Source organism: Zalophus californianus, chromosome 14, assembly GCF_009762305.2.
Source record: "Zalophus californianus isolate mZalCal1 chromosome 14, mZalCal1.pri.v2, whole genome shotgun sequence".
In the NCBI taxonomy this organism is placed as follows: Eukaryota; Metazoa; Chordata; class Mammalia; order Carnivora; family Otariidae; genus Zalophus; species Zalophus californianus.
In genome coordinates this window covers 13928586-13949640 of record NC_045608.1, presented here as the reverse complement: position 1 = coordinate 13949640, position 21055 = coordinate 13928586, and the positions used below count along the sequence as shown (strand labels likewise).

General features: G+C 51.4%; 1 protein-coding gene across 1 annotated transcript in view; it reads left to right on the top strand.

The window, feature by feature from the left end:
• Window positions 1–19046, top strand: part of NOS1 (nitric oxide synthase 1) — a 79909-nt gene extending 60863 nt beyond the window's left edge. Inside the window, exons 18-28 of the mRNA XM_027577102.2 lie at window positions 92–230; window positions 601–679; window positions 6812–7005; window positions 8468–8637; window positions 11310–11520; window positions 12243–12330; window positions 14109–14230; window positions 15307–15455; window positions 16725–16919; window positions 17499–17617; window positions 18624–19046. Of these exons, the coding sequence (XP_027432903.1) occupies window positions 92–230; window positions 601–679; window positions 6812–7005; window positions 8468–8637; window positions 11310–11520; window positions 12243–12330; window positions 14109–14230; window positions 15307–15455; window positions 16725–16919; window positions 17499–17617; window positions 18624–18639 (1482 nt within the window). The 3' untranslated portion in view covers window positions 18640–19046. The remainder of the gene's footprint in view (window positions 1–91; window positions 231–600; window positions 680–6811; window positions 7006–8467; window positions 8638–11309; window positions 11521–12242; window positions 12331–14108; window positions 14231–15306; window positions 15456–16724; window positions 16920–17498; window positions 17618–18623) is intronic.
• The last annotated feature ends 2009 nt before the right edge of the window (window positions 19047–21055 follow it).

Sequence of the window (21055 nt, the reverse complement as noted above, 5' to 3'; positions counted from 1 at the left end):
GAGGAGTGCATGGATGCCATGCACTGGGAGCTGTCGGCGGAGAGCCCCTCTTGGCTGGACGGGGTCACCCAGAGCCCTGTGTGCGCCACAGGCAGCCTGCGATGTGTTCTGCGTGGGAGATGACGTCAACATCGAGAAGGCCAACAACTCCCTCATCAGCAATGACCGCAGCTGGAAAAGGAACAAGTTCCGTCTCACCTACGTGGCCGAAGCCCCAGAGCTTACGCAAGGTACCCCCACACCCTCCTCGGGGGGGGCCGGGAGGGGGCGCTGCAGGACGGCGGGGGGAGGGGAAAGGTGCCACGAGGAGCTGGGTGTCATGGCTTCTGTCTCCCTTCAGCGCCGTGCTCCGAAAACAAATGCGCGTCCAGCAGGGCGGCACGTTACCCCCAAACCTTCTTCTCAGCTCAGCTCAGCCAGATTTGCTTCTGCTTCTGCATTATCCACAGCCCACCCCCACCCCCCCATGTCTTCTCTTTCATCTCTTCGCTTCACCCCCAGAGGACAGTGGGAGCGTGAGGAGAGAGTCAGGAGAAGCTGCAGGCTCTGGGTTGGCCGTGCCTTAACCGCATCTCAGGGAGACTGTTGTTCTCACCGCAGGTCTCTCCAATGTCCACAAAAAGCGGGTGTCAGCCGCTCGACTCCTCAGCCGTCAAAACCTTCAGAGCCCTAAATCCAGGTAGGAGCACCTTGGTTGGCTCGGGGTTCCCCACCTGTGCTCCAGATGCACCCCCCCCCCACCATCAGGGAGGAGCCCTGGTTGACTCGGGGGGCCTGGCTTCCCAAGACCATCCCAAGTGCCATTGAGGTGCCCTTGTTGCTCTGTAGCATCGACGTTTTCCTGCTCTCCCTTTGCCAAGCTCCCACCTAGAGGGACCAAGAGAGGAGATGCTGGTGATCATCGTGGAAAGCCGAAAGGGAAAGGTTTTATGAGGAACTTTTAATATAGACCGCACCCTTGTCAAACTGCTCATGTTCATTGTACCGGAGCATCCTAGTCAGAGAACATTTCCTCCTCGTGGGTGATTCTTCTCTAGAGTCCCGAAAACGGGCTACCCAGACGCTTGCTTAAATTCCTTTGGGATGACGGGAGGTTCATTACCTCACCAAACAGCCCACTCTGTGTTTCAAAGTCCTAATTGTTAGAAATTATCTTACTATTGCTATAACCAAAGGTCATCTTCCTAGCACTCTATAGCGATCTCAGTCATACTCTGGTCATACCCAAAACAAACTCCGTTCTTCCAAATGAGAGACCTGCTAAGAGCCAAGGACATTGACCAATCTCTCCTGGGGTTTGATTGCTTCAGATCGTGCTTCCTCAGACCCAGTTGCCCACGCCTTTCGTTTTAGTAAAAGGACACAATGTCCTGCAGGCAGTGTCCTTCCCAGGCCTGGTCACAGCACAGGGGAGGACCTGTCATGGCTGCCACATGCACTAGAGCCATTACAGCCTGCCCCCAGTGTGAGCAGGACACACGGATGTCGCGCAGGATCACGGGCTTTGTCCTGGGGGCCATGCCTGCTCTCCCGTTAAGCTTACATCCTTGCTGCTCTTTTCAAAGTGAGTGAGCCAGGACTGCCCATCCCTCAACTTGTGTAAATAAGATTTTGGGCCTTAATGAAGTCCTTTGCCTTGATCCCTAAGGAGTGGCATCTTTGTTCACTTTCCGGTTACAGCCCATGCCGATCTTTTGAAATCTTGATTCTTTAGTACAGAGTGGGCTTATGAGCTGGACAGCCCTGGGTTCTGACCCCAGCTCTGCTGCACACTAGCCATGTGACCGTGGGCCAGTCACTCAGGTCCTCCAAGCCCCTGTCTCCTTGTGCAGAATGAGAACAGTGTCTCTACAGATTGCTGACATTTCTCTAGAGCTTTCTGTGTGCCAAGCCCTGTTTTGAGTCCTCTCTGTGCGGGATCTCCCAGAACTCTTGACCAGCCCAGGAAGTTGGGACTATTTATCATCGGCATTTTTTTTAAATTTTTCTAAAGACTTATTTATTTATTTTAGGCAGGGAGGGACAGAAGGAGAGGGAGAGAGAGCATCTCAAGCACACTCCCCACTGAGTGTGGAGCCGGACGCGGGGCTTGATCCCACAACCATGACCTGAGCTGAAATCAAGAGTCGGACGCTCAACTGACTGAGCCACCCAGGCGCCCCATCATCGATGTTTTAAATATGGAAAGTGACAAGTAGATAATGCAAGGGACTTTTTCAAGGTCACATAGACTTGGTTCTCCAGCTCCAAAGTGAGCATGCCGAATGGCTACCCAGGTGTCCTCAAGAGCATTGCAAGGCTGCTGTGTCAAAGACGAGGTGCACAAAACAACTAGCGTACCGTAACTTCCCATTACCCTTCCTTACCCATCCCAGCTTCAAACACCTGCAGATTTAGTATGCATGCTTTCTACATGGACTTCAGACCTCTAATGGAGTTATCAGCAGGATGAAGCCCCCAAGCTCTCATGTACTCACTTAGATCCTCAAACATCAAAGAAATGGGTTGGGAAATGAATCCCTTTGAATAATTAGTTAAACGCAGCATTTGGAGAATAGGGATCTCTGATACAGAGAGGGACCTTGTGTTTGAAATATGCACCCTTACTTCCCATTTCTGCCCTGTGGAAAGGGATGACTTCAGTAGCATGGAAGAGAAGAGACTAAGAATCCATTGGAAATTTCCTTTAGCAACAAACTGTGAAAGACCAAATCACAAAAATTACTCCCTAAACCATGGTACATAAAAAGCAAGGTCCTTTGCAAATGTTCTGATGCTAAGTTGGACCAAAGTCCCAGAATAACCCCCACTCACCTCTGGAAAGGGTAGCTGACTCTATGCTGAGTGACTTACAAGAGACTGAATATTTCAGCAAGGTTAGGAACCAGAAGCTAGTATTAGAATCAGTCGTGAATTAGCACAAAAAGGATCAAATTGTATGTAGGTATCTCTCTCTTTAGAAGCACACTCTGGAGCGTGACCTATTTTCAGGCTTACTACCATCTCCAGCTTTATAAGTTGTTGGTTTGTTTTAAGGGATGATCAAGTAAAAAAAGCATGATACTCTCTCCCGTTTTTCCCTGCCCAAATCAGCCCAAAGTCAGGCTGTTTGGGCCAGGAAGCCATAAGCGAGATATCACAAATTACTCCCCGCCTCCCAGACCCTTAATTGCAAGCAAAGTGCTTAGGAGGAAGTAAACAGCCTTCTGACGGTGATCCTTGCACATCTAAAGAGAAAAGTGACCACAGTTACTGTCTGGCCAGGAAATACATTTTCTAAGTACACCAATTAGCAAACAATACAGAAGGGAGTATAATGGAGCTGTAACAGGTGCGGTGATCATTGATCATAAGTCCTACAGGTCCAAAGGAGGGGAAGCGCATGGTAGGCTTTAGAAAGGGAATGAGAACAGAGGAGCGACATCTAGGCAGAGGCTAGCAGGAACAAAGGTGCAGAAGGGGGGGCTGAGTGCTGGGGCATCACGGAGAGTGGTGGGTTATTACAATAGACAGTTCTTGGTGGGGGACCTCTTGATTCTCATCTCTCCTTGGATGAAATTGCTTCTCTCTGGCCTTCCCCATTTCAACAGAGAACATCAACATTTGGCTTAAGCCAAAAACTCCAGCATCTTTCTTGCCTCCTCTCCCCCTCTCACACTGCGTGTCCGGCCCTCAGCTGGTCCTCCAGGACTTGACTTTCAACTTCATCTCAGACCTACAGCAGCCACCTTGAGCAAAGCCATGTTCATCGATGGTATGAGTGGCTACAGTAGACCCTCACTTGTCTCCTTGTTTCTTGGCTTTTCTCTCAAAGCTCCATTTCCAAATAGCAGCCAGACCAATCTTGGAAAAATGTAAATTGAATCGTATCACTCCATAGCTTTACACCTTCTAGTGGCTTCCCACTGGATTGAGGAGACCTCCAAACTTCTTGCCATGACAGGTCATGATGAAGCCCTCATGATATAGCCTCTGCCCAGCAGTCTAATCTCCTTCTCCCACCCCCCACATCTGTGTTGACCACTCTCCAAACACTCCAGCCTTCTTTCCCTTCTCCAAATATGCCACACCTTTTCCTACCCCAGGGCCTTTGCACATGCGAACACTCTTCCCAAACAGATCTTTGCATGTCCCCTTTTTCTCATTGTTCAGATCTCTGTTCAGATATCACGTCACCACAGAGGCCTCCCTGATCATCCTACCTGATGATCACTCAGCCCACTGCCCCCAACCCATCACCACCCACCCTTCCCTCTGGGACCTTTTTAAGTTGCTTCTCAATGAGAATTGGACACTCAATGAGAATGGAACCCCAGACCCATCACTGTCTCACAGTGCCTAAAGCAGTGCCTGACACTCAACACAAATTTGCTGAATGAATAAAACTTACAATGTTTATTCTTTTCCTTAAAGAATGAACATTAGCTATTTTTTTTCCATTTAATGCTGGACGTTAGCAGACTGTTGTTTCATCAGTGAACCTGTCATCGAACCACTGCCAAGCATACGTGCGTGCGTGTGTGTGGGTGTGTGAGTGTGTGTGTGTTGTGCTTCTGGAGTCTGGAGGAGGGGATGGAGAGCCCCCAAATGACCACTACCTTCCCACACTGCCCTTTCTGCCCTTTCTCCCCTCCCCCCATACTTCTCAATGGCCATATGTGTCCCAAGCTTTAAAAAAAAAAAAAGCTTACAAAATCCTATACTTAAAACCCCCAGCAGAACTGAGACGACTGGTCTCCAGATTAGTGCTACCGAGAGAGAGGGTTGGGGGGGGAATCTGCTTCCCCAACAAGGCTTCAAAGACCAGCCCATCAGGATGCCCTGAGGCCACACAGCCATTCAGCCTGGGGGTCTCAGCAAGCCACGTCTGACCAGAGGCATGAAACATCCCCTTGGTTAAATTCCCAGCCCTGGCAGAGCCTGGGCCACCTAGCTAATCTGTCAGCTGCCTCCCCATTCCTGCCCTTTGTCTGCCTGACCACCTTGTGTCACGTTCAAGAGGACTTACTTGGGGGAAATGGCTGTGAGCATGAGCCAGCTCAGCAAGTTCGGGTCCTCCGCATTTCTATTTTGTACCGGCCAGAACGGAGGCAAATATACTTCTGAAAGAAATCGTGATGATCTGGGAGAAAGTGGGAATTGATTTGGGGGCCTTTCAAAGGCTTCCTGTGGTTGGTGCAGGAGGCTCCGAAATTAGCAGCCCCACAGCGCCCCCTGCTGGCTGTCAGCCTCTGCTAATTCTAACCCTGGAGCTGGCAGGAGGTGATGGTGTCTCTGCTCTCCAGGAACCAGGAATCCGAATGAGCTCAGAGCCGAATCAGCCGTGCAAGTCTGTATAATTGACAAGATTAGTGCCCCAGAGATAGCAAAATCTGTCCAGGAAAGGAGAATGGGACCCCAGGCCCTGACACCACCATTCACAATGTCAGCCACCAATTTTCCCCACCATACGAAGGACAGGGGTGCCTTGCTTCGAGAAAATACTTGCAAAAAAGTAAATGTGCCAGCACAACTATTTCTAATAACGGTGGCTATTTGCAGCACAAAAGGGTTCTTGGGTGTGCCAGAGACTCCTTTATATAGCGAGTCCCATTGATCTATTCAAGTGTTGATTTACATACCATGGAGAATGTAGAAACTTCATGTTGAATAAGAACCAGTTGGCAATGAAGAAAAGCAGATCTGAAATGCCTACGGAACCCAAAGAGGACAAAGAATCTGACTTACCAAAGTGTAATCAGCCCCCAAGTTCTCAGGTATTGTGTAAAATGCAGTAGGTCTGTACTAAAACCTTTTAAAGGACCAGAATGATCGTAGTCTGAAAATTCATTCTTGAAGCCCTCCTTTAGCATGGGCCTCCTGCCCTTAAAATACAAAAACCAATGGAAAAGGGAAGGATCTGGCAGGACATAAATCAATTTCTCCGTGTGTTTTCTCCTTGGATCTCTCACATTTATATGGGTGGATTTGTGCACAACCAAGACCAAATGTCTTTCCCTTTATAATATGAGGAGCCCCCCCGTGCAACCACACTTACAAAAGGCGGGGGGGGAAGAGCTTAGGAATCCCAGGAGAGATGGCGTGACACAGACTGGGGACTCCACTGCTTGGGGTCGTGATTCCTGGGAGAACCCCAGTTGGTACTGAGAACAGAGTCTGTTCTGGCAACTGGTTAACCCTGAGAGTCTGAGGTTCCTTCATCTAATATTTCTTGAGTACCAACTATGTGCTGTGCACTGTCCTCCTTGCCAGGAATAGAGCAGTGGACAAAACAGATTCCTTGCCCTCTGGAATTTGAAATTGTCCTGGAGGCTGGGGGTGGGGAGGGGCGGTAGGCGGGGGAGGGCAGACCACAAACCACAGGATGATATAAACTCCACAAGAAGGCAGACACCAGTAAGTGCTATGGAGAGAGGTAGGTTGGGGAAGATAAAAAGCAAGGAATCTGAGGACTGAACCCTGAGGTGCTCTAATGGCCAGAGTTCGGGGAGAGGAGAAGAAACTGCCAAATGAGAGAAGATTGGGAGAGCGTGGGGTGCTAGAACCCAGGAGAAGGGAGTTGAGAAGGAGGAAGTGAGCTGGTTCCACGTGCTGGTTCCATGAGCAAGATGAGTGCTCGGGACTTGGCAATGGATTTGCACTGAGGAGCTCGTGGGTGACCTGCTAAAAACCATGGTTGGAACGATGGGGGCACAGGGCTCGTTGGCCTCGGCCCCACGGAGAATGAACGGAGGGGGATTGCAGCCACAAAAAGAGACAAAGGAGGCAGTAGCTGGTGACTTCTCCGACTGTTCCCCGCCTTTCCCTCCAGCCGATCAACCATCTTCGTGCGTCTGCACACCAATGGGAATCAGGAGCTGCAGTACCAGCCTGGGGACCACCTGGGTGTCTTCCCTGGCAACTGCGAGGACCTCGTGAACGCCCTGATGGAGCGGCTGGAGGACGCACCCCCGGTCAACCAGCTGGTGAAGGTGGAGCTGCTGGAGGAGCGAAACACGGCTTTGGGTAACCACGGCAGGGCGGGGGGGCCCCTCACCTGGCGCCTCCTGAGAACCCTCCCCTTCTCCGGGGAGTCCCAGAAGCAGTGGGTGTCTGGGGAAGAGGAGACCCATCCTTCTTCCCAATCACCAATCCAGGCGGAAGAGTGGGTCTCTGTCTCCTCCAGCTTATGAGACTGAAGACTCCTTCTTTCTCATGGCTGAACCACCATGGCCCAACTGGCTGAGCCAATGTCCATGATGCCAGGACATCCATAGCTCGTCCTTGGGGGAAGGGGCTTCTGCCTTCCTTCATCACCCCCGCCTCACTGCCCACCGAATAAACAGCAGCTGATGTGTACCCCTCCCTCCTCTTAAAATCAAGAGGCACTATATGGCGCACTCAAGGTTGAACCATCATTAATTAGATCAGGTTCTGGTCTGTTTCAGTGACCATCCTTGACCCTTCTGTTGAAGAACTTTCAAAGGCAAATGGGTCTCAGGGCTTCATTTCAGGAGGCACAGGTGAGCTCAGGCTCAGGAACCAGGAACCATGGTGACCTTACCTGATAGCCCAGAATATGATAACATAGCCCCTTTACAAAGGAGCTAGAGTGTACGGTCAGAGCAGAATGTGAAAATAGCATATGGTCAAAGTCCAACTGAAAAGTCCTTTGGGCGATACCACTTTGGAGAGACAACACTTTATATTAATAAATCCAACCCAGCCGGTTCTTCTTCGTGTTGGAACAGCACTTTTTATCTTGGGTTGAGCCCCTGATAAAGTAGATGCTATGCTTGGGGCTATATGCCATGGAAAATTACACAGAAACCGTACAGTGTGGTAGTTAGAACAAGGTCTGGGGCAGGACTGCCTGACTTCATGCCTATGAGCTGTGTGACCTTCGGCAAATTCCTTGACCTCTCTGTGCTTCCCTTTTTCTCAGTTGCAAAATGGGGATAGTAATAGCACCCACCACCTAGAGTTGTTGTGAGGACTAAGTGAGTTAATAATATAAAGTGCTGAGAATAGCACTTGGCATATAGAAAGTGCTAGCAAAGTGTTAGGCATGTTTGTCATTTTAAACACTGGAATCCCACTTAGAGGTTTGAGGGGCCAACACCATGAGAGGTCAGACAGAACCAAAATAAGACTCCTAGCTCGTGCTCGGTGGGGGGCTCACTGCGTAGAATGCCAGAGGACGGACTGTCTCATGCTATTTTAATATTGGTTTGTTTTTTAATTTTTGAACTAATTTGCTCAGTTGATTTTGGATATGCTCCTTCCATGCATGAGGCGATCACAGGGTCCCCAGAACCCTGGGTCTAGGTGTGGGACATGGAAGGTGACAAGCCAAGGGATTGCTTGGCTCACCCGGCCCCAACCTCTGCCCCAGGAGAAAATCTGGCCTTCCTGACTTAGACCCAAGCCCTTGGAGCTCAGACTCTCCTTCCCCCATCCACCCCTCACCTCCATTGTACCTCCATAGGAGTCATCAGTAACTGGACAGATGAGCACCGCCTCCCGCCCTGCACCATCTTCCAGGCCTTCAAGTACTACCTGGACATCACCACGCCGCCAACGCCATTGCAGCTGCAGCAGTTTGCCTCCCTGGCCACCAGCGAGAAAGAGAAGCAGCGTCTGCTGGTCCTCAGCAAGGTGGGTCCCTGGCCCCCTACAACCCCAAGGGTACCTTTCACCTCTGAGTCGGGGGAGAGTTATGTAGCTATTACAACAGTCGTCCAGCAGATGGCAGTGTGGAGCAAGAGCTGCCGATTTTCAGTTTGCAGATGGTCGCCATATTGGCTAGTCCATTTTGGCTTGTCCTCACCCTCCCCGCTCACTCTAACTAAGGTCTGACAGAACGAGGGTAGCCCTGTTGAATCTCAGAGCTCTCTGGCCCCGTAGAAATTACTGTTCTAACTCTTGTTCCTCCTTCCTTTGGAACTCTTGAGTTTCCATTAGCTCCATCTGAGCCCATGCTTAGAAGGAAAAGAAACAGAGAAGAATCCCACAGTACCCTGTTTTAGAGAGAGGCCTTTCCCAACACCGAGGAGCTATTGGTAGGACTTGCAAGACAGAGGAGGCCCTATGATGGTAAAATGCATCAAACATTTCTACCACCCTTGCTTTGAAACCTAGGACTTGCTTGCCCCAAGCTGCTGCAAAATCTTACTCGGTAAGACTCCTACCCAGGAGGACTACCCAGACTTCTCCCAGTGGGGGCTCCTCCCCACTAAGCAAGCCATCAGCAAAGGATGGCTTAGCTTTTTTCTGCTGTCCAGGAGAGGGACGTATGATGGGCCGACAGGAAAAGGCTAATTCAAAGAATGTATGTTACAGCTGGTCCTTGAACAACGTGGGGATTGGGGTGCTGACCCCCTGTGCAGTAGAAAATCCACATGTAACTTTTGACTCCCCCAAAACTTAACCACTAATTTAGCCTACAGTTGACCAGAAGCCTTACTGATAACATAAACAGTTGATTAACACATATTTTGTATGTTTTATGTATTATATACTGTACTCTTACCATAAAGTAAGCTGGAGAAAAGAAAATCATAAGGAAGAGAAAATTCATTCACAGTCCTCTATTACATTTATCAAAAAAAAATCTGCATATAAGTGGACTTGCGCAGTTCAAACCCATGTTGTTAGAGGGTCGGCTATATTTAGAAATGAGAAAACAGACATGAAAAGGAACACTTAGAGAGTTGTAAGTGGTTCACTCTGGGAAGTTGGAAACAGATTGGAGAAGTAGAGCGTTAATTTTCTTCGTAAACTTCGCAGAATTGTTTAACTTTGTACACGATGTACATGTATAACTTTAAAATGTTAATTAATGGGGGAGGGGCTGCTTTAAGAGGGATCAGAGATTGCACTGTTTGCATGGGATGAGTTCAAGTAGAATTTGATAAACTGTACGTATTAGCCTGTTTCTTCTGAAGAGCACAAACTCCAAGGTGGGATTAAATAAGCGAGGATTTTTATTAAGGGAAACACCTGTGTGAGGGGGAAAATGGGCAAGAGTCCGATAAGGCTGGGAGGACCATCAGATCTCCAACAAGTCTGACTCCGAGTGACAGAGAGGGAAGGAACTGTGAATGGAAGCATCTGGAACTGCAGCCGCAGCCTTAGGAAGGACCAAAATGGGTGATCCATGTCTGTTTCCCGTGGACGTCCATTTCAGAGAGCAGTTCCTGAGGCTCTTGGCAGATTGCACCCCTGCAGGTCAAGGTCAGTGAGGCTGGAGGTCTGGGAGGCACGTTCTCAAGGATGCCATACCCTATCAATAAAGCAAGGATGATCTTTAGGAATGTGGAGGAAAGCTTGGTTATAAGGTACACTTACAATAGGCTTTACTCCTCAAAATCTGAGCCTTCTATAAGCAATCAGGGACTGCCCAGAGCAGCTTCTGAGATGTAGGAAAACCCAATTCCAGAGCCCCAGAGAGTTCCTCTGTTTCCTGGTAGCAGCTGGGCTTTGCTGTCCACAGGCCCCTGCAAGCGGTCCTCCACACCCTAACCTGTTCCTTTGGGGCTGTCATTCACCGTCTTGAACTTGACCTATGCTCCCTGCCGATGCATCTCCAGCCCTGCAAATTCACAGGTCACAGGTCTGCATTCCATACCAGCAAATCATGACACTCTCCACAGTGCTTTTCTCCTGACCTTTGCATGTGGCAGGACCTATACTGTTAGGAGCACAAATGCTGGGGCCACACTGCCTAGAGCAGGGGTCAGCAGCTTTTTTCCATGAAGAGTCTGGTAGTAAATATTTTAGGCTCACGGTCCATGAGGTCCGTCTCACAACCATTAAACTACACCATTATAACCCAACAGCATAGACAGTACCTAAGTGAGTCAGCGTGGCCAGGTTCCAGTCATATCTTATTTATGGGACAGAAATTCGAATTTCATATCACATTCTCGTGTCATGAAATAGTACCCTTCTTTTGATCCTTTACCCCGACCATTTAAACATGTAAAAACAGCTCTTAGCTCATGAGCCCTACAGACACGTAGTAAGCCACATTGACCTTTTGGGCTGAAGTTTGCCACCCCCTGACCTAGACTCAAAACCCAGAATCACTGCCTCCAGGCCCAAGAGCTTCTGTGTTTGTCAGTTTCCCCCGCTACAAAATAGGGACGACAGTCACATGTATTTCCTAAGGTCGTCGTAAGAATTTAGACCTGGCTGCGGAGTAATTACTGTGTGAGTGTTAGCTATCCTTATCACTCCTGACCCCCTTCCCCAGATGTTCTGATGCCCTCCCTGGAAATGTGTACCCGGAGCAGGGTGCAAGTTCTGCATCCCTCTCCTTGGCACAGGGTTTGCAGGAGTACGAGGAATGGAAGTGGGGCAAGAACCCCACCATCGTGGAGGTGCTGGAGGAGTTCCCGTCCATCCAGATGCCTGCCACCCTGCTCCTGACCCAGCTGTCCTTGCTGCAGCCCCGCTACTACTCCATCAGCTCCTCCCCAGACATGTACCCCGACGAGGTGCACCTCACCGTGGCCATTGTCTCCTACCGCACCCGAGGTAGGCGGAGGCCTGGGGAGAGCCCCCTGGGTCTGCATTTGCAGAGGCCCCGGGAGAGCCCCCTGGGTCTGCTTTTGTTCCCCAGGGGCCTCTGCAGGGCTGCCAAATCCCAAATCCCCAAGAGGAGACCCACCCCAAGGCCAGGAACTGGGGGAAGAAGCAGGGCAGGCAGACTGTCCCCTTAGGCGGAGCCAACCCTGTGCAGAGTCAGGAAGGAGGGAAGATGTGCACTTGAAAGCTTCCTCTGCTCCCAAAGCCTGAGAGTGCTTTTACTGCCTTCATCATTTCATCCCTCCCCCACCAAGGCAGCAACTGGATCAAGCCACCCCCACCCATCCCTCGGAGGGGGGAGGTCTCTGCTGCATGAAGTCTCCTGGTTGTAGGTCAGTCAGATACCCTAGCGTTTGTCTCCCATAATTTCCCTCCTTGATAAAGCAATTAAAATGCACGGTGCCTGAGAGAGCTCCAAGACCAGGATCCTGGAAGGCCACCGGGAGCACACTGACTGAGACCTTTGCGAATCCGACCCACCCTTACCCACGGCGACCCTGGGCAGTTTCACTATACCATACCCGCTTCCCCTTCAGAGGATCCAGACAGGGAATTCCAAGGCAGAAACTTGGCGTGGGGTTGTGAGCTTCTGCACTGGAGGGAGGGGGAGGCCAGTGACGGGGAACCCTGGGGGCAGGAGGCGCACCAGACCACTTTGCTTATTCTGCCAGATGGAGAAGGACCAATTCACCACGGTGTGTGCTCCTCCTGGCTCAACCGGATACAGGCTGACGAAGTGGTCCCATGTTTCGTGAGAGGGTGAGTGGCAAATGAAGAGAAATGAGCAGTTGTCCCAAATCTGCATACTCACGTCCTGAGCTGGGCTGGGTGGACCAGCCTCAAGGGTTCTGGAGAAATGGCTGAGTCAGACGGAATCGAGATCAACACTCAGTATCACTCCAAGCTGTTAAGTAAATGGGATCTTGGGACGGGCAATACAGCAGCAGCTAAGCAAGCTCCCCCTGCCGCCCCAGTCAAAGTCAGGTCAATGCAATGAATATTTATCAAGTGCATGTACTGTGCCAGATGCTGGGGCTACAGTAGACAACCCGGCAAATGCAGTCTCAGCTTTCCTGAAATCTGCAGACTGGTGGAAATTCTCTCCACTATCTACCAACCACCCTATCTGTTCCCACTATTTCGGAGATGGGGAAGATCCAAACCTTCCCCCCATCAGTCAGAGCCTTTTCTCTCGAACTCAGCTGTGTTTGTTTTTTTTTTTTTAAGATTTTTATTTATTGGGGCACCTGGGTGGCTCAGTCGGCTAAGCATCTGCCTTCGGCTCAGGACATGATCCCGGGGCCCTAGGATCGAGCCCCACATCGGGCTCCCTGCCTGGGAACCTGCTTCTCCCTCTCCCTCTGCCTGCTACTGTGCCTTATTGTGCTCCCTCCCTCTCTCTCTCTCTCTCTCTCTCTCTCTCTCTCTCTGTCTCAAATAAATTTAAAAGGTTTTATTTATTTGAGACAGAGAGAGAGCAAACACAAGCGGGGTGGAGGGTGGCAGAGGGAAGAGGGAGAAGCAGACTCCCCGCTGAGTAGGGAGCCCGATGCGGGGCTCAATCCCAGGACCCCGAGATCACAACCTGAGCCGAAGGCAGACATTTAACCAACTGAGCCACCCAGGCGCCCCCCCAAACTCAGTTTTAAAGGACGTTCCTACCTACGATGAACAGTACTGTATCGTGCACTTAAAAATTTTGTGAAGAGGGTGGATTTCATTGAAGTGTTCTTACCACCATCAGATAAAGACTACAACTTAAACATTTTTCACAATGAGGGCCATACCTGAGCTGGTAAGGTTCCTGCTTTGTCAACCAGTGACTTCTGTACCTGAACAGTGGTCTTGACCAGTGATTTTTCTCAGCTCTTGAGAGTGGAGTGCTCAGAGGATGGTCCATATACCATGACCATCAGAATCCCCGGTGGTTCTTCAAAAATACCGTATCCTGAGCCAGATGTGCTGCACTGCCCAAGACTCTGCACTGTTAACACCACGGGGTGATTCTTCTGTACACAGAAGTCTGTTCCCTGATTTTAGGAGATCTCGCCAGTGCCTACATCAGTGGTTCTCAGCAGGGGCTGATTTTCCCCCTCAGGGCACCTGTGGCAAAGGCTGTGGAGATTTTTGTTTGTCACAGCTGGAGGGTGCTCCTGGCATCTAGGAGGCAGAGACCAGGGGTGCCGCCCAATATCCTACAGTGCACAGGACACCCCCCATAGCAGAGAAGTATGCAGCCCCAACTATCAGCAGTGCTGAGATCTGGAAGGCCTGAGTTAAAACAATGCCCTTGGTGGCTTAGCTCAGCAATGAGGAAAATTGGGAATTGGAGTGGTAGCCAGACACTGAAGAGCTCCTGTTTGGGGAACTCCCCAAAGCTGTGTGAGACCTCCCACTCCGATAAGGGGCACCTGACCCCTGCTAGAGAGTGGAATCCCACTGTATCACCAAGACAGCCATCTGGTCTACCCAAGGCCCAGCCACCCTTGATCAGATTTGAACGCAGCAAGCCTTCTGATTCTCTCTCTCTTGTCCAGAGCACCCAGCTTCCACCTGCCCCGAAACCCCCAAGTGCCCTGCATCCTCATTGGCCCAGGCACTGGCATTGCCCCTTTCCGAAGTTTCTGGCAGCAGCGGCAATTTGATATCCAACACAAAGGTGGGTCACAATTCAGCAGCCAGGTGATGTCCACCCCGTCTGGACCTGGGCAGACCCACCTGTGGCTCAGCCACCCAGAGGAATGACAAAGTTCTCTCTCCACTGAATCACTCCCTGGGGGAGGGCGGGGGGTGAGGGGTCATAGTACTGACCTGACCCATAGGTGAGGTTCATGGTTATACTTCAAAGGACCTGTCCTGACCAGTCTCCCACACAGCTTGTTCTAGGGCCTGAAATTCCAACCCAGAAGATATTTCTGTGTTACGCTAGGACCCATCTGAAATTTGAAGCAGCCCTAGGAGAGTAAATGTGTTTGTACATTTGTGGGATTGTCCCAAAGGCAGTTATTCAAGAGCAGGCTTTGCTGTGTGAGAGACCCAACAGATCAGCTCCAGGAGGAGAGAGAAAGAAACCCACAGTTGTGGCATGCATTAATCAGGGATTTGTTGAGCATCTAATAAATGCCAAGCACTGTTGTAGGTGCCAAGGGACAGCATTGAATAAGACAGAGAAACAGCTTAAAAAAAAAAAAAGCCACCCCCATGGACCAGTCATTCTGGTGGAATAGCTAACATTGATGAAGGATTCACTGTATATTCACTGGGCTTGAATGTTTTACATCTCAGAGTAACCCTAGGAGGTAGATGCTATTATTACTTCCATTTTGTACCTGCAGAAATGGGCACATAGAAAGTTAAGTTGCTCATCATTGCACAGAGCTGGGTTTTGAACCCGGGTAGTGCAGCTCCACAGACTGGGCTTTCGGCATGACCCAGTAGCAGGGGATGCTAAGTAGCCAGGGGGGCAGAAGGAAGGATTGAGACCTAGAGAAAGGAGGTGTGCTAAAATCTGAACACACTTCACCTACTTCCCTCAGTGTACGCAGGTGCGTGCATGTGTATACATGGGTGTACTTGTGAGCAAGGACATACACCCCACCTGTCCCAGTGTTCATGTGCCTCTATCCATGTGGCGTGCACGAAGGTTCCCAGTACCCCCTCCCCTGGTACCACCAGCCACCCCCCCCAAATTGGGCATCAGAGCCGTGAGTGACGTGAGATCTTCCTGGTCCCCAGGAATGAGCCCCTGCCCCATGGTCCTGGTGTTCGGGTGCCGGCAATCCAAGATAGACCACATCTACAGGGAGGAGACTCTACAAGCCAAGAACAAGGGGGTCTTCAGAGAACTGTACACGGCCTACTCCCGGGAGCCGGACAAACCAAAGGTAACCCCCGGCCCGTGCACAGTGCCCACACCCCAGCCTTAGATACACACACACACACACACACACACACACACACACGCTTGTACACTCATGCGCATCCCACCCCCAGTCACCCCCTCACCTATTCTGAATTCTCCAGGACATTGCTCTGTACTTCAGGAAGCAGGAGCAAAAAAATATCAGTTTAAAATATTTAACAGCCCATATTGTAGGATGCCACTTATGTGAAATATCCAGAACAGCCAAATCCGTAGAGACAGAGAGCGGATCTGGGGTTACCAGGGGCTCTGGGGCAGGGGAATGAGGAGTGACTGCTCGTGGGTACAGAATTTCCTTTTGGGATGATGAATAAGTTCTAGAACCAGATAGAGTGATGGTTGCACAAGACAGTGGTGCACGAGATACCACTGAATTGTTCACTTTAAAATGGTTAAATGGTAAATGATATGTTTTGCATATTTTACCAAAATAAAAATATTTTTAAAATATGAATTTAAAAAAAACATGTAAGAGTCCACAAGAGGTGCTACCAGTCAGAATGGACACAGGCCACACAACTGGAGCGTGCTCCTCCTGGATCTTGGGGAGATCCAGGGGGTCTCAGGAAAGGGGCCAGGACAGCTGGGGTGGGGTGGGCACTCGGAGGGTGGGCAGTGGCCATCTGACAGCTGGGGTGGAAGTACACCAGTGTTTTCACAAGCAGGACAGCCATGCCAGGACATAGCAGCTTCGTGTCCACCTCACCCTGGGGGCAGTTTCCTAGACAAGTGGAAGACATCCCGAACAAATAAGGCAAATGCCCTGGAGGCTATGGTGGACACCCCTGTTGCCACCCCACTTTCTCTTAGCCCACTTTCTACTCCAGCTCTTCCTGCAGCAGCTGGTTTTGTGCAGGTGTGAGCTCACAGCCCCTCACCTCTCGATCTCTTGCTGTCTGCCCTGGGGCTTCTCTGGCACCCCAGCATAGGCTGTACCCCGCACCTAGTTAGCAGGTGTTAACACCCCAGGGGGGACCACTGGCCATTGGCCAGGGAGCAGGTAGATTGTGACCCACCCTGTGCTCCCCCGGGTTATGGCTCTGGGATGTGTTCCGCGTGACCTTCTAGAGGGTCCTCAGCACAGCTGAGCTCCAACACGGGGTGCAGCTCATTCGCACACCCTCGGATCAGCTTTCCTTCTCTTACTCACTCCTCCCGCTCCCCTGGGTCACCTGTATCAGGCTCTGCCCAGGACCCCGCTCCTTCTCACGGGTCTTCCTGCTCCTTGCAGAAGTACGTGCAGGACATCCTGCAAGAGCATTTGGCAGAACCGGTGTACCAAGCCCTGAAGGAGCAAGGGGGCCACATCTATGTCTGTGGGGATGTCACCATGGCCGCCGATGTCCTCAAAGCCATCCAACGCATCATGACCCAGCAGGGGAAACTCTCAGTGGAGGATGCAGGCGTGTTCATCAGCAGGCTGAGGGTGAGTGACAGGCTGGCTTCTTGGATCCCTTTGTCAGCAACTGGTTCCTGTCTCCTCTTCCTCACCCCACCTGTCTCAGTGATTAGAGGGGCCATGATGACATCCCCGCCTGCTCCCATTTTCCCACTTATGGTTCAGGGTAGAGGATACCCGTGGTCCCAAACCGTAGTTGAGAGAGAAGGTGGAGGACTGGGTGTTGGGTGTGCAGGTGCGTGTATTAAATATGGGTGGGGGCTGTGGTGTGTGAAAGTAACAAGCGGGTGGATCACTGGGTAGCTGGGTAGAAACCTTCCGAAACCGACTCTTCCTGCCCCCAGAACCAAGCTGCAGCACTGTCCTGTGCAGTTGTCCAGGTTGAACACTGCATAAAAACTTTTGTCCAAGGTGTGCCAGTTCAGATGTGAACTGAAATGTTCTTTGCCACCTGGGTTAGGAGGCCAGAGCTCCTCCAGGGGGCACTGGGTTACATCTTGTTTGTTTAGAACCCATCTTTTTTAGCGACATTCCATTCCAGGTTGTCAGCGTGTCTGTCCCTCTCCTGCCTTTGGCTGGCATTTGAGGGCTGTTTCTGTCCCCCAGGATGACAACCGGTACCATGAGGATATTTTCGGGGTCACCCTGCGAACGTATGAAGTGACCAACCGCCTTAGATCTGAATCCATTGCCTTCATTGAGGAGAGCAAAAAAGACACCGATGAGTAAGCAGGCTCCTTCCCAGGGGCTTGAGGGGCGGGCAGAACCCTCTTTTCCCAGTCCTAACGGCTGGAGGATGTCTGGCTTCGTTTGCCCTGGTTTTCCCACAGTGGAGAGTGGGCTACAAATGCAAATTCCCAGGCCACCCCAGACCTGCTGACTCTGAAACTCTGGAGTGAGAACCGAGGTTTATGTTTTTAAGGAGCCCTCGAGAGATTCTGAGGCCCCTCCAAGTGTGGGAACCCTGGTTTTGCATGTCCACGTCTGCCTGGGGCGCCCCCTAGTGGAATAACGGCTCCAGCCTCCGGGAAGGTGTATTCCCCGCTGCAGGTCCCTCCCTTTATACACCACCTCCCACACCCCCCAGATTGCCCAGAGCGTTCTCATCCACGCAGATCCCAATTGGTATTATTTTGACAATCTCACTGGTCCTCTCGAAATTGCTGGGAAAAGTGTGAGGCACCACAAGACTGGATTGAGTCTCACTAAACTTCACCTTAAGGCCGGGACCTCTTAACCACGATGGTAATGCCACTCACTCACCCCATGCCCCCCCACAGAGTGCCTCCAAACCACCGCTGTGTGCCCTTTATGTTAAATTAGGTAGGACTTGGGTTGTCTCATTTTCGGTAGCATAGGGAAGACACCCCATTTCTTAAGCAGCCTCATTTTTTCCCCATATGTACAAAACATATTTTGTGTCCAGTAGGCTCACTGTATTGCCTTTAAGATTCCAGCTCCTTCGGCCTATCAGGAAGCCCCTTTCATTGTCCCTCTTCCTGGCCAGTTGTGTTGGTGAGCAAGCACTCATTCATTCCTTCGTTATTTCGTCCATGCATTCAAGACGAGCCCCAACTAGGGGTCAGGTGCTGTCCGAGGCAGGGAGCCTGCCAAGGAACGGGCAGTGAAGCCCCTGTGCCCAGAGCTTTGTGGCTTCTCTGTGGCTCCTAAGGAAACAGTGCAGTTTTGCCTCCCTGGCACTAACTCCCTCCCCCCCCCGTCTTCCCACAGGGTTTTCAGCTCCTAACTGGATCCTCTTGCCCAGACGGATGGCAGGGGGGCCATCCCATGTGCCCTGGTGGGGCAGCTGCAGGTTTTATAAGCGTGGACACTGCTGAACCTTCCCTCCGGGACCCCGCGTGGCCCCCGCTGTCCCTCTCGTCCTGTCGCTGTGGTTTTTCCTCTTCTGGGTCCTCGCCCCTCGGTGGTTTCCTTGGCCCTCTTGGGTTTTCTCCTTGAGTTGTCCTGCTGCAATGCAATGCCTTTATAATCCACAGTGGCTCTTACAAAACTGTTTCCCCCCTCTCTCTTCCCAACAAGGGCAGATCACCGGCGCATGACATCACTGGAATGTGGCCGTTGTTCTGGGGTCCCCCCGGAGAGGCTGCAGGGACCGCTCAGGGGGTTCTGAGCCAGTCTCTCTGCTGCTGAATCCCCCCCTTCTCCTTTTTTATGATGATGTCCTGGTCGTGTGGGTGTGTGTGTATGTGTGCACGTGCGTGCATGTGTGGCACAGGTCTGGGTCTCCGTCTGTCCTCTTGCCTGGACAAGCGTGTGGCCTGCAGACTCTCAGTGCCAAGAACCGTGCCCTGGTTCTCCATGCGTCCATAATTTTCTATCTGTGCTCATGTCCCTGAGACACTTGGAGGCACCCTCGTTGTCCTGGTTACAAAGGGCAGGGGAGAAGCAAGTGTGATGATTAAGGGGGAAAGCTCCGTCAAAAAGGGGCTCACAGAATTGGTCACATTTAGATTCTGGTACTAGTTAGCAGAGCCCTCCCTGGGAAACTAACCCATCTCGTGGATTAAGCACACCTCCTCACCAACCCTACCCCCCCACCCCAGACAGGATCACCTGATTTGGCCCTCCCTGGACCATCACACCCACAAGACAGGGAGGTGATGTCCCAGGGAGTATGCGGGAAATAAGAATCTTTCCATCTTTATCCCCGGGTGACTTTGGGCAAGTTACTTGTCCGCTGTTCCCCCTTGTAATGTTATGAAGCAAAAGAAGGATGCATAGATCAGCCTTTAAAGTGGTAGAGACTGGAAACAGTATCAAGGAAGAATATCGCTGCTATTTTTTTTATTGCCCCAAACGGGGCTGGCCCTTCCACTCTAGGAAGGAAATAACAGAAGGCCGGTAAATCGGGTAGGTCGGAGAGGAAAGCCATAATGAGACGCCACACGGCTTCCTCCACAGGACCACAACCTAGGGTGGCCTGGCCCTCATGCTCCTGGCCTTCTAAAAGTGATCCCCCAAGTTTCTAGTCTGATGAAATAATTTTGACGAATAAACGAACCTTGACTCCTATCAAAAATGGGCAGTGCAGTCTTCAGTGGGAATCAGGGTCAGTACGCTCCCCCCCACCCCACTGCCCCCCACAGCAGGCAACCTGCTGCGCCCACCCAGTCAGGATGAATGGGCTGGGAGAGCCCCTCTCTACCCACAAGCGCTCAAAATCAGGGGCCTGGAGAGAGCCAAGAAATTGCTAGAGGGGCCTGCCCCGGGCCCCCCCACCCAGGTTGGAGGGGAAGCCTTCTTCTGCAAGTGGGTTCTTCTGTTTTGTTGTGTTATGTTTTGTCATCCAGAGAGACAGCATTGCCTTTCTGTACGGCACAGTGGGTATTTCTTGCTGCTCCGTTTGGGGGGCCGCCAAAGAGAAAGTACCCTGGCCCTCTCTGGAAGGGCCTTAGTTCACAGAGTGCCAAAGAGGTGTCCCCGGGAGGGGACAGTCTCTGAGATTCTTGAAGGCAAAAGGCAAACTGGACCTCGCTTTTCTCCACCCTCCACAGCAGCCCCCCTCCCTCTGGAGTCCCATCTCCCCTGCGTGCAGAGCTGGGCTGCCTCCAGTTACCACCTCCCCGCCTTCCTTTAATCCTGTGTCCTCTGGCTGGGGCTTCCACAGCAAGGAAGGTCAAGCACAAGCCCTTGGCGGGCTACGCCCTTCCCCACCCCCCACCCCTCTCAGCCCCCCATCCCCACCCTGTCCAACCTGGAGCTCCAGAGGCCCGTTGTATACACAGTTCTGGCCCATAGCAGCTTTCCCCCCGGGGGCTTTCTTTCAACCCTTTGAGCCCTTTGGAGATATTTGCTAAGATGTCCCTGCTCCCCAGACCCTGAACTGTAGTGCCCAACCTCATTCAAGGAAGGACTCATCGGCGCTTTCCTCTCCAGACCAAGCCCTGCGTGTGAGTGCTTTTCCATCCCTGAATAAGTGCTTGTGTGCACTTCCTGTGTGCCGGACACCTCCTTCATGCACCCCTGCCCCTCCAGTAGCAGGCTTGCTGATGTATCAGGGAGTCCAAAGCAGTGATTATAGAATCGGGATGCATCTTTCTTCCCAAGAAGGATTTTTGTTTTTAAAGGAAACACCTTTCAACACCCAACGCAAGCTGCTTCAGGACTCCCCACTAGAAGACGGGAGACTGGTCCGATGTATT